Consider the following 13,865-nt stretch of genomic DNA (forward strand, 5'->3'; position numbering starts at 1 on the left):
CATACATTTTTCTCTTAGTTCTTTGGTATGTTAGAGGCTAAAAGAGGTAACCGGTGTGACGGGAGCAGTGAAATTAAGGTTGGATTTTAGAGAACTGCCCAGATTTTTTTTTTTAACTGTAATGTTTGTATTTTTGTTTGTCATGTGATCTGCAAGATGAAAGGGAAGTCATGGTCTTTGTAGAACTAAATACGTAGTAAGCTCGCTCTTGCTGAGATTTTTTTTCTGGGGATATTTTTCTTTGTCTTTGTTTCCCTCCTGTGAAGCAACACAGTTCTGCATGTTGTAAACATGGATTGTGGTGATTTGCAGATTAAGGATGCAAGTTATAGTATGTTAAGAAATAACTGTATTCCCTAGGCAGAGACATAGGATTTTTGTGGTTCTGTAATGGTCGATGTTTATAAAATAAGGGTGGTTGTGGAGGTCTCTTCTGTATAATTTAATTCATCATTAACAAAGGCACTAAGAACAAAGTGCTGTTCAGGCAGTCAGCTGACACTCTGTGTAGGAGCTTTGAGCAATAATGCCAGATACAATTAAGAGTGTGTAGGATGATTATGTAGCTGTTGGTCTCTCTTTAAACTACTGCTTACCACATTTACAAGGAATTCAGTCTTCTGACGTTGGGTTATGAAACTGCTAGGGAAAACAAAACCTTAGTTACTATTCAGAAAACTTTTTGATCTTTTTCTCTGAATTTAAATGTAGGTTTTGCCATGGTCTTTTGTTTTGCAAATGTCTTACGCATCTTCCTAATATGTGCAACATAAAAGAAACGATCTATTTTAAGGTTAGTGTTTCTGTAGCCTTTGAGAAATGTCTTTCCTTGACAAAGTCACTCTTTTGTGGCCAGTACCTATGTCTAACTTATTATTTGTGAGACTATGCTGATTTTCTGGATGGTGTTGTGCAGATACTACAGAGAAGAGCATTTTTTATTTATTTTATTTGGTTTGCTCACTTAATCAGCCTAGATACATTATGAAATTGAGCAGGGTATGTCTGGAAATGCTATACGGAGAGGTGATAGTTTCAACATTTTATCTTGAGTGTGGGATACTGACTTACTGTAACCTCTTGGATTTTTTTTTTCAGCTTTCTTGAGCACAAGCAGAAATGTAACTAAAATGTGGTGCTTAACTGCTGAATCTTAATCTGATTTCTCAAGTAAAGATTAAAGGGAAGAGCCAGATTTTCTGTTTGCTCCCATGTTAACTGGCTCAAGCTCTCCAATCTTTTGTTGGAAGAATGTGGAGGAAAAAATAAAAAGGCAGTACTGTGTTTGTGGCCCAGCAAGCAAATGGGCTGTTACTTCTGGTGTACTGAATGCGTGCCAGTGGGAAAGCACACGCTGTCTCAGTCTTAAAGGCATTTCACATACTCATCTGAGTGTAAGTGTGCGTTTGACCCATAGGTTGTGTTCTGAGGCTGCTGAGGAAAACCAGTCGGGAACCTTTCCTTGCTCTGGATTTTTTGTTCCTTGGAGAGGATAATGCATTTCTGCCTTATCCGCTGATAACCAGATTAGGGTGTTTAGGAGGTCGCTGGCAGAATTGCAGTGCGGCACGTTGCGTTGTGCGTTCTCTTTGGGGTTTGTAATTCGGTGGCTTCCATCAAGTGCTTCCTCACCTTGTGCTCTGCTACCCTGTTTCCCTGAAAATAAGACAGGGCTTTATACAGTTTTTCCTTCAAAGATGTGTTGTTGGTTTTTTTTGGTGTGTTTTGTTTTGTTTTTTTTACACATATAGCTGCCTGGACACTATTTAAATTGACTTTTTAAATGAACTTTAGCTAGGACTTATTTTTGGAACAGGGCTTATATTTTGAGCATCCTGAAAAATCATGCTAGGGCTTATTTTCAGGGTATGTCTTATTTTTGGGGAAACAGGGTACTTTGTTGTTTCATCGGTAAGGGACTGTCTTGCTCTGAGTTGAACAAGGTAGTTAGAATAAAGACAAAATTATCTGCCTAAAACTGTGAGGGGCCATAGATTAGACATAGTTTTTTTTAGGATATACTAAACATATTGCAGTATCAGACATAAGGTATTTGAGAGCTATCTAAAAGCATATAATCAGCTTTGTAAGAGGGCATATTTGGTGCATGCATTCGTTGCACTAGTATGTACTAAGTATGCTATTTTAAATCATATAATGAATGAGATAAATCAACTATTTATTAGTGGATTTTTATTTAAATGCTATACAACGTAATGATGTTTCATGACTTTAAGCACTTGTCAGATTTCAGATGATAAAGCATATGTGACTGGTTTATGAATAGGAATTATCCTCGTATCTTACTACATATGCATATCGAATTATGGGGTTTGTCTTCTTTTAGAATACTTCATTAATGTATGCATGATCCTTGAGCACAGAAACAATTATCTTCCATTCCCTGATGTTCTTCTGAGGGAAGACCGTCTTCCTAAGTCTTTAATCTGATTAGTAGTTTCTGTGAAATGTGGGTGCCATACAGCTTTAATATTTTACTTTTGGCTGAAAAAAAAAGGCATATTAAAGGTACAGAGGCTATAGTGATGTTTGACACATTAGCTTGATTTAAAGTATATATATATATAAAATAATTTTGATGCATATGCATTTCTGATGTGTATTTCCCATTTTACTTTCCTGAAGTAAGAGGGAGGAGGCTTTTTATTAATAAATCAACAGAGTCCGGTGAATGATGGTAATGGAGCAGTTACTGCACAGGCCTAGAAAATGCACAGGGTGTAACTGTGATGCTTTGTACCATCCAGAGCTGTTTCCTGGGCAGGGGAAGAAAATATAGTAGCAGAAGTTTCTTTTGGGGAATAAAAGTGCACTGTTTGTTCCCTTTTTCTCTTCTTCTTTGGGCCTGTTTTTTTTAACGTGCTGACTGTGCCTGCACTGGATCCTTTCCTTGTGGTTGCTCCACACTCCCCTTGTCAGCAGTGGGTGGGCACATTGGGTTGGGAAAAGGCTTTACTCACTGTGCCTGAGAAATGAAGGGCAAATACTGTGGGCTGGAGTTCTGTTGCTGTTCTGAACCAAACCGGTGCAAAGCTTCTTTTCGTGGTAAGGTCATATGGTACTCCCAGTGATTAACAGAGATTCTGAGTAGTGTTTTGTCTATAAAGTGCACATACCGTTGCTAATAGCAGTAAAAGAGCAGTGGGACAGTGAAACAACTGAGTGGGAGAGGGATGGAATGTGTAAACAAGCCAAGGGCTATATGAAAAGACAGTGTTTCTACTCAGAGAATGGATGAATACAGTGAGGTTCAACACTGGTGTGAATTAAAAAAATAATTCAAGGAAGAAATATGCAACTTGGAGCATTTCTTACTTAGAAAACGAAGCTGGAAACCTATGACAAACACACAGTTGTTTTCTCGAAACCAGCACGGATTCTGGAGTGATAACTGCACTTTTGTTTTTGTTTTTGTATTCTGAAATAGCAACTACAAGTAAGTTTTGTCTTCCTGTTTCTAAATGACATTTTTCGAGTGTCAAGGAATTTTTGGTGTTCAGTTCTGGGGAACTTGCAGATGATGGTGGTGGTTTTCATTAAATGTGAAGCACCAGTCCACTAAAAAGATTTCCAGAGATGTTTAATCTTCCATCCGAAAGTGTTGGTTGCTTTTGAAGTCTGTTTCCGTTTGTTTTTCAGAAAAAGTTACATAAGAAACACAAGTTATTTTGTGTTACAGTTGAAATCCTTATTTCTTTTGAAACATCTTTGATTATTCTAAACTAATGCTGATATTAGGTTTGTTTGGTTTTGTTTTGTGTGTGGGGTTTTTTTTTTGTTTCTTTTTTTAAGGTGTGTTTGGAAATAGTCTGTTGGTAGTTCTAATGCTTAACAAGAAATGTGAAGTCTAGTAAGGATTTTCTTTGACAGATGTTGCAAGACTCTTTCACCTGACTAATTGAGTGTTTGCCTTGCAGGGTTAATTTTCCTCTTTGTTATCTATTAAATGTGAGGAGTTTTTCCATACTGATGCGTGTTGTTCTTAATAAAGTCTTACTGTAGTAAATACTGATGAGCAAGTAAGCTATAATTGGATCATTTAATGTGTCTGAAATGCCTTCAAATGTGAAGGTTTTGCTTTATTATTCACTTAAATCAGGAATTCCACTCTGGATGTTGTATTTCTAGCAGTACCTTAGTTGTAAAGAATTGTGGTTTGTGTTTTGTGTGTTCTTTCCTTTCCCAGGTCCTTTATCAAAATACGCTTTGGTAGCTACAAGAGGAAAGAGCAGTGCTTGACTTGAAAGAGCCTTTTGAAAACCAGCTATGCCTGTAGATTCTTACAAGAAGTAACTACAATTTAAACCTCAAAGGAGTTTCACTGCTACATGGTGTATAGGCAACAAGATTTTCATGGTTACGGGTTGAAAATTTCTATGGTACAGCTTTGCTTGTATTTAATTGATATGAAAATTCTTCTTTTCAACTGAGAAACACTTAAAAGCCCTCAAAGTTATGGGCAGTTGGAGCCTGAGGAGAAAAGATGTAGAGCAAAGCTCTTCACAGCCTGCAGAAGAACCTTAATTTCTTCAAATTAGATATTTTTTGCTTTCATCAGATGTTGAGAGCTCCATGATGTTCCTTGGCACCTAAACAATTAACGTAATTAGATTCATGTTTGCCAAAATATCTTTTTATTATTACAGATTGATATATATGTTGACCTGATAGAAGTCCTTTAGTCAGTCAGCTTAAGCAATACAAGGTTTGCTATTGAACTTAAATGTCACATTTCTCTATAGATTGCTCAAAATCTCTTTGCAGGGTTGATTTTTTTGCAAACTGTTTAGAAACACTGAGGGAAGCAGGCAGTATCTACTACTTTGGGATTGGATGGTGTTCTCACAAAAGGAGAAACGGTGCCTACTAAAACTGCCCAGCTATAAACCAGACATATTTGCTCTAATTCCTTAATTCAGACAGGATACAATAGTTAAATAAACCATAACTTTTGATATAAATTATGAATCTCTCTTGTGGCTCACAGATTTACCAGGCATCAAGTAAAAAACCTCTAATGTGTTTTAATTGTCAGAAATTACTGGTCTTTAACTTCTTCTACAAAGCATGTCTGTGTCCTTTCTCCACCTTTTTACTCTGCCCTGCCCAAAAGACACATTACTTGTTAACATTTCAGCACTGGCCATAGTGCAGTGTGGCCCAAAGAATGTGGCATAAAGCAATAACATACTAGGTATGGGCTTTGTTTGGTAGGTGTTGGGGTTTTTGTTTGTTTGTTTGTTCTTCTTGCTGTTTAATCTTCAATACTGTTTTAAGTGTTGCCTTGTCATGAATTCTGGAAACCCTTGCTATCTTTCTCTTACCCCTTTACTGTTAAAATTGTGCTTTGCTTACTGATAGGTTATAGACTATTAGATGTTGATTCAGAAGGCTATTGAACGTGCCTGAGGAAAGCATGTAAATAAAGTGAGATGGATGATTTCTAAAGTACAGTTATATTGACCGTATCTCCAGTTTTCTGTAAGTTGCACTGAGTAGCATTTGAGAAATACATAACAAAGGAAAGTCCAGTAGCAAGCATTGCAAACTGTCTAAAGGATTTATTTATTTGTTTATTTTACCAGATTTAACTGGACTGTGGAAGTATTTTTACAGATGCTACAAAGTTAAAAAATACAGCAAGATTTGCAGAAACTGTCTTTCACTTTAATAGGTAAAAATGAGAAAGTAACTTACATGGGTTTAAAGGAGATATTCCAGAACTAGCGACTGGGATGAAACTTTGCTTGGGAGCGAAGTTACCTCAGTTGTAAGAAATATGGATAATTATTGTGGCTAGTGCCATTGCCAGTCCTTGTTATTTCTTTTCTAAATGTCTCTGTCAGGTTTAGTCTCTTCAGTTTGCTGTTCTTCTCTCTTTTGCCCTTGCCCTGTTCATTTAGATTGAGGTTTTCTTGTTGTGTGTTTGGTGTTTGTGGTTTTTTTTGGTTGTTGGTTGTGTTTTGTTTTGTTTTAAAAAGCACATCTGGCCTGAGCCTCTTTCAGTGAGCTGTAGCTGATCGATGAAAGGTAGGAGAGCTGTACTGCACTTTGCTTGTTGAAAAGTTAGGGGAACTTTATCAGAATTTGAGGGATCAACAGTATCAATTTAAGTGGTTAATATTTGCCTCATTCCTGTTACTGACTGTCCTTTGTTGAAGACACTCTAGTTCACTGGAACTGCCTGAAGAAACTAGCACGTGAAGGAATATGTTTGGCTTCACAATTGGCTTTAGTACCTGGGGTTTTTTTGTGAACCAAGTTGTATTATTTAGCTACTTTTGTCATCGGTATTTTTAATTCCTTCCACCTCGTGAGATTACTGTGGAAAAAGGAGTCTCTTTTGGTAGGAGTTGGAGATTTTGCTGATGAACATCAGCAAATATTTCACAGAACGTGGGAACCGTTTGCCAGCACTGAACCGTAGGTAAAGTTGCCTCCTTTAGGAGTGTAAAGAGAAACAGAGGGGGTACCATGGAGTAAAGTTAAATCCATCGGTAAGTGGTCTTATGCTACTTCTGTCACTACACTGTTATCTTCTGAAGAACCATGCTCTGTCATCGTGGGAAGCAGGGTTTTGGTTTTGAACGAGAATTTGCATCCTGCTTGTTTGAGATCCTGCGACGTGCTGTGACACAGGGAGAATGCCCAGGAAATTACACCTTTACAGTTGATCTGAAGCATCTTAGGTGCGATTCAGCTGCCCAGACATAGATGTCTAGTGCCGTTTGAGGTGCCTTGCGGCATCCACAGCAGCCATGCAAAGCAAACAGGCCTCTGACAGGAGACCCGTGAGAGATCTGTGCCCTTCTGGAATGTCAGCTGGCAGCCAGACAGGATGACCAGGACTGTCCAAACTGGTTTTAGGTGACTGTACTTAAGCAAATGAATCCTGTCCTTTGTGTCAGGACAAACAGATTCAGGCTGTACGAATGCCTGATGTGTAAGGGATAAAGTGCTCACTAAATGATGCGGGACATTGCCTTAAAGTATGGATTAGAAGGATCAACTAACCTGATGCATCTGTAGCTCTCAGGGCTTCATTTTCGTGCTTGACAGAAGTTGTTGTGGGCTACACCAATTCATCTGAAATTGAGCTGACGATCCTGTCCCAGATGTTCCAAGTAACTGATGCAGTCAGTGCTTGTAAATCACCAAGGTGTGACTGGCAGTCCGTGTCTTGGTAGGCACAGGATGTGGCAGTGACTTGGGAAATCGTGAGGGGTTCATCTACTTATCATTGTTTTGCATGGGCATGAATTTGCAATCATGTTATTATAAAGAGTTTGTGGTATGAAAGAGGAGCCGTTAGCAGGAGTTTGCAAACATTTAGTACCCCTTAGCAATACTGGAAAGGAAAATGAACGTTGGAAAGGGCATGTTTTTAATAAAAGTCGAAGTTTAGAAACAGTTTTATTAAAGTTACTATATTCTCTGGTTTCTCTGTCATTAATATAAAATACTGTAATTTGTTTTTTACAACCATTGTAGTGTTAGATATGACTGGTACGGTATCAAGTTTTGCCTTTATGGCCAGCTTTAGTTCATTGTTACTGCAGGGGACCCATTTTTTTGTTTTCCCCCATCTGTGGTGTTACTTGGGGATCTACTTTAAGATCAGTTAGTTTGTGATTGTCTGCTTCCGAGTAGGAGGACTAGAATATAGATCTTCTATTTCTACAGCCATGTAGATGATATTATATTTCTTCTGTTATTGACTGTGACTTACAAAATGATAGATATTAAATGTCACATTAATTATATGCATCTTAAGATCAACTAAGGTAAAGGCTTGAATTGCAGCAACAATAAATATATTTTAATTCTCTTTAAAATATATATTTTTTTTCTTTCTAAACATGAAAACTTTTAGATACTCCTTTGCCTTTGGATGTATCTGTAATTGCCCTTATTGATCTGTAGCCACATCACAGTAAATAGGTTGTTTAGTCGTTTTTAGCATTGGGAGTACTATTAATAGAATGTTCTTTGTGTATCAAGTTTGATTGTAAATGCTTATCCTTTGATATCTCTGAATACTTTATAAAAGAGATACTATGTATTTGTAATCTGGCCCCCAAGAGTAATGCTACAAGGCACAAAGCTATCACATATATTTTTATTATTTTTAGTTCAAATTGTATGGTTTGTTTCTTAAGAATTTTAGTATTCAAACTTTTGCAGTGGTTCAGAGTTTTGGTCTGTGTTCCTAATGGAAGAGGTGTGTCTGGATTTAATATTAGAATAACTTTGGTAAACCCCCACGTTTTGAAAGTGTGGTGAACTCAAGGGCCTGATGTGTCATGCAGGGTGTTTGGGTGGGCTTTTTAGTAGAAATATTCATTTGACTCCTGAAATGTTTTGTAAAAATGCACAGCAGTTCATTGATGCCAGTTCACTTGCTCCTTCTTCTATTGGAAAGAAAACTAATGCCTAGAAATTCAATCTTGTGTTTCTAGCTTTCTGAATACAAGAACAATTATTTCTTGTGGTTCTGTTGGTTGGTTTGGTGTTGTTTTTGTTTGTGTTTTTTTTGTGGGAGTTGTTTGGTTTTGTTATGTTTTTCTGCTTTGAACTTGTTCATCTGGAGGAGGACTTGTACCGAACTGAGAATGTGAGCTTCTCATCAGGTTTCTTCAGGAACTCTTGGAAATACTAGATTTGAAGCTCTTCTCTGTGGGGTGTGCTCTCTTCCGAAACTCTTTTCACCCGTTTTGATTTAAAATGAAAATATGGAATACAAGAACAGCCTTGTGAGGTTTAGCTGAGGTTCAGTGTCTTTCATTAATTGTGTTTTTTGTTTAAGTTGTTCTGTACATTGCTAGCAATTCATACCGCTTTTTATTCCCGTTTTATAGTACCTCAGAGCTTTGTTGTAAAGTGCTGTTTGGACAGTGCTTTCTCAGCTGTCAGGTGTATTTACGTAGGTAAAATCTGATACATTAAAAATGTTGTTTGGCCTTTAAAATTACCTAGAATGAGAACTATCTAGCCATTTGAGAATGAGAAAATACTTGCATCCTTCATATAGATTTGTTTTGAAATACCAGTTATATGTAGGCTTTTCTGACTCCTGTTGTAGAAACCAGCATTGTTTGCAGACTGCATGGGACTGACACTACGGTCACACTTTGACGGTGACGGTGTGACCAAGGTCACGCTCTGCATGGTGGCAGCAGCTCCAGCCCTGGGCCATGAGCAAACCCAGGGCACAGAATAAACATGTTTGGCTCAGCTGGCTGGAGCAGAACTGCAGCTTGATGACACCTTGCGGTGTTACACTTATACCTGGAGCTGGGGTTCTGTGTGCTCAAGCACATGGAAAGGCTTTTATGAGAGAGAAATACAAGTGTATTGTTGTGCATGAGTGGGAGCGCATGGAAAGGAGATAATACTGGAAGCAAATCTAATGCTTTCATTTCGTTAACAGCTATAAATACAGACTTCAGGTTTCAGATATTCACAAATACTGTTAAACATCTTTCTGAAAATGGAATGTCCCTAAAGATCATGTGGCGTTATGTTGTTGCTATAGCCCAGTGAAATAAAAGTGCGAAGGCCCAAAAGCCTGGGGAAGACCTCTGTTTTCTGTGAAAGACAGTACAGCATTTTCCTGCTCATGTTTATTTAAAAACAAACCTAGAACAAAAGAAAGCTGCATTATCAATTTAGCCTTAATAGGATTAAAATAGGTCTTTTTCACCCATTAATTTCATACTTCTATGGTACTGTACTATAATTATGGAACACTTTAAATGACTGTAAATTTTAAATTCGTTTTAACATATATAATAAAAAGTCTAATTAAGAATGTCCATGTATCAGTGGTTAAGATCCATTCTGTGTCTTTCAAAAATATTTATGCATTTAAAGAAAAAAATAGTTTATTTTAAAAGCTAGGTTTTATATGGACTGTATGAAACTATTTCATAGTGTAGGTTTTTAATCCAGGGTTAACAATGTTTTAAATGTATGGAAAGAATATTCATTAGACAAAGTAATTAGACAGTATTACCGAGACCACTGTTTAATATATTGTCCTATAATTTCCCAGCTACTGACATGTTGTGTGATGTTTACCTTTGCATTTTTTCTGAAATTCTATTTGTGCATTTTGGGGTTGAGCAGTAACTTCTGCAATTCTCCATCTTCTGTACTCCTTTGCTTGGTAACAATAAAAGTAATTTAACTGAGCCTTTGGTTCCCAAAGTAAACTTGTTTGGGGATGTTTATGTTTTTGTTGATTAGGAGGTCTTGCATTAGTGAGCAAGTAAGTGCTTACTATATTTAAGATTGTACTGTAAATAACTTTTTTTAAAGGCTTCTTGTGCAATATTTGCATATCAATGCTGCATTGTAGTGCTGTTGGATAGTAACGTGAAAGTCTAGCCTGTTCATTATGAAACTTAAAAACGCAGCAACCAAACAATTTTTATTTGAAAAACATGTTTTCACTTTTAATGGGTTTTTATGATAGCATATTCATGTGTCAATGTTGATCTCTTCATGGTGTTTAAAAATCTACAAGATATTTCTTAATGCTGTTTTAAAATTACCTGTACTGTTGCAGGTATCCCAGATATTAACCATTACTATCTACACTTCTGTTGCAGTGTTTAGTTCATTGCACTTAGTCTGGCATTTGGATTAGTGGTTTCCCCTGTTTCAAAAATCTTTGATGTCTGGTTCTATTTAAGATACCAAGAGTAAAAGCAGCAGGAATCCAAATGTGTTCTGCCTCAGCCCGTATGCTGAGCAGGAGTGCTGTTTCCATGGCAACTCGGGATGGTGGTGGGGAGCCTGATGCCTTTTCTCCCGTTTCGAGGGTTTACATATCCAAACACGATTATTCTTAGCAAGGTTCTCTTAAAAATCAGTGTTTGTGGGAGAGAAGGAAATAACGTTAGTGAAAAATGTCGGTATACACCCAGATATTTCTTGTGGTTTGTTACTTCTTGAATTGTGAAGGTTTGTTAGTCCAACACACGCCTTTCGGTAATGGTAGAAAAATGTACCAACTATAGCAGCAGTGATCTTGGGCGTGTTAAATGTGGGGTGTTCTAGTATTCGGTGCTGCAAACACTGTTGGACAAAACCTTGTTTTACCTTTTTAATGAAAGCTGCCTTCCTTTGGGAGGCTGTATTATTAAAAATAGTTGACATTTCACTGGGAGTGAGTTCTGAGTAAGCAAAGGGTAAATAGTCACCATCCCAGAAATAACGAAGTTTTGCAATTAATTTAATTTCTTTTTTAGAAATGCCAGGTTTTAGAGCAGGTAATATGCTAAATTGGTCTTTCATTACTGTAATGCAGCTGTGTCTCAGCCTCGCCCATTTTATTTATTATAGGAACCATAGGCTGATAGGTTTCTGTGCTCAAGCTTATAGATAAATCCTTCTTCCCTAGGCGGATTGAGAAACCCTTAGATTCTACTGTTGGAATATGTCGGGGGTTTTTTTGAAGGCTGAATATTTTGTATCGAGACATTTATTTAGTCACTAGAGATTAATTTCTTTCTTGATTAAAAACACACAAACCTGAAATTGTAGAAAAGAGGAGTGCAAACCCCCAGAGTATTGTCTGCCCGTCTCTCTTTTTTTTTTTTTTTTTTTTTTTTAAATGAAAGATCAGAATAGTGGCAAATAAGGGTGTGTGGGAATGAATTTATTTGCAGGGAGGATTTTCACCTTTTCCTCTGGCGGTGGCTCCCAGCAGATGATGTCACCTTGCAGCTCATTGGTTGTGCAGCGCCGAGTGCGGGGAAGGGAGAGAAAGATGCCGGCACAAATCTCAGTGGTGGATCCAGGGTGTTTGCGAGCAGTTTTTGATCGAATCTTTGATTAGTATTGAGAATCTTCCTGCGTGTGGCCATGTGAGGTGCTGGGTCCATCCTAGGGTGAGGGGATCGAAGAGCTATCAGAGGAATGAGGCGGCTGATCTGCAAGAGGATCTGTGATTGTAAGTTGAAAAATCTGGGTGGAAGGAAAGAGACAGGGAGTGCTGGTTAGACACATTGTGGGAGGATGTGTAGCAGAAAATGCATGCATGAGTAAAAGGAGAAAAGGGAGAAGCATTTGTCTTTGGTAGACTGCAAGGATAAAAAATAAGGGCTTTCCTTTGGGAAAAATATTCAGAAATGGGCAAAAATATTCGATCTCTGAAAAGATGTTTTCCCTTTGTGGGGATGAATGTGTGGAATTCATTTTTATGCCCAGTTTTACAGTTAATTAATTATGAAGGCAAAACAATATTTTATAAGAGCTTAGCATGTAGAAAATGCTGTTTATTTCTCACTGTCTTTTTATTCCTAGGTCAGAGGCAGAGGACAAAGTGATAAATATTTGTTTTTATGTATCCATTTTGTGAATTTCTATGAAATATGGAGCAGAATAGCAATTAGGAAATAAATATACATCCATTCTAATAGTTGTGTTTTTATTTATTGTATCCTTTTCTAGACAAAAGCTTTGATGATGAAGAATCAGTGGATGGAAATAGGCCATCATCAGCTGCTTCAGCCTTCAAGGTTCCAGCACCTAAAAAGCCAGGAAATCCTTCAAACAGTGCAAGAAAGCCAGGTTCAGCCGGTGGGCCTAAGGTTGGAGGTAATGTAAAGCTATTAACATTCTAATCGGTGTTCCCAGAAACCTTGCCAGAGCAGGCACAAAACAGAGAACTTTGGAAGGTGATGTTTAATTCATGACTGCAGTATTTTTGCAGAGCTGAAAACAGTAAGGAACCCTGTTTTACGTAATTTTTCGTATGTAAAGGTGTGTGCGTGTTGGTTTTTGTGAACATACGTTTAGCTTACAAAGGCCTCTCATTATAGATAAAATTAACATCTGGAGGTAGCAGTTTTGGTGGTAAAATGAATATATGGATGCCTCTGATGGAATCCACGCATCACGTACTGTATTTATAATTACACTCTGAAATTCTGTAGTAGGTCTGTGTATGTGACATTTTTACTGTAGGGGTCTGCACTGTTTCACATGGCTAGAAAGGACGAGCCATCAACCATATACCTCAACAGAGGTGTATATTATCCTTGAACGACTTGTATTATTCCTTAAACTGTCAGAGTATTGTGAAATTGGTTGTGAAAGATAAAAAACGAGGGCCAAAACCCTTGCCAGGATTTTTTTATGTGGTAGACTTCAAAGCAGTATAATGGTGATGCTTACTAATTATAGTCTTTGAACATGGAAATCCGCATTATTTTAGGGCGGGGGTAATGTAGCGAAAGCAACTGTTTACTGCTAAGGAAGTGACAGCTTTTTTGATGGTTCATGTACACATTCAGGAAAAAATATAATTAAGTTGAAATATAACATGCCTCAAGTATGGCTTTTTTATGAAAAAATCATCTTTCAGTAAGGGATTTTTGTAAGTAATTTTTTCATTTTCCTATTGATACAACATAAAATTTGAAAGAAGACATACATGCTGAACAAGCTGCCTTAAGTATTTTTATGTTAGTAAGATACAGCTAATGTTTTGTCAATTTAACGTTTTTCTAATGTGATCTTCAGAATTCCTAATAAATTGAAGATTCCCATAGGGTGGGATCAGCACTACTATAGTATAACTCAAAATTGATATCAATATGAATCAGAAAGTCACACCTAAATTCTTCCTAAAGGAAATTATATACTGAAATTGACTCTTAGTATTTATTATTATTACACAAATAAGTAATGATAATATTATCTTCTTTAACCTGGAGCATGATGGGTTTTGCATGCAAGACTAATGTATATATTACCAGAACTGAATGCTTAGGATTCCTGTTTCTTTCAGGATGTGCTTCTTTTAATAATAATAATTTATTAAATATAGATAG

General features: G+C 37.2%; 1 protein-coding gene across 50 annotated transcripts in view; it reads left to right on the top strand.

Moving 5' to 3' along the window:
* CLASP2 (cytoplasmic linker associated protein 2) overlaps window positions 1-13,865 on the top strand; it is a 152,230-nt gene that overhangs the window by 47,577 nt on the left and 90,788 nt on the right. For 41 of the 50 annotated variants that reach the window (XM_065051921.1, XM_065051926.1, XM_065051923.1 and 38 more), the window contains one exon: window positions 12,481-12,627. In XM_065051921.1, the coding sequence (XP_064907993.1) occupies window positions 12,481-12,627 (147 nt within the window). Of the gene's footprint in view, window positions 1-11,760; window positions 11,981-12,480; window positions 12,628-13,865 lie in introns of those variants that run through there. The other 9 variants (XM_021288111.2, XM_065051962.1, XM_065051963.1 and 6 more) reach the window with 1 other exon arrangement.

The sequence above is a fragment of the Columba livia genome, chromosome 2, assembly GCF_036013475.1.
Source record: "Columba livia isolate bColLiv1 breed racing homer chromosome 2, bColLiv1.pat.W.v2, whole genome shotgun sequence".
Classification (NCBI taxonomy): domain Eukaryota; kingdom Metazoa; phylum Chordata; class Aves; order Columbiformes; family Columbidae; genus Columba; species Columba livia.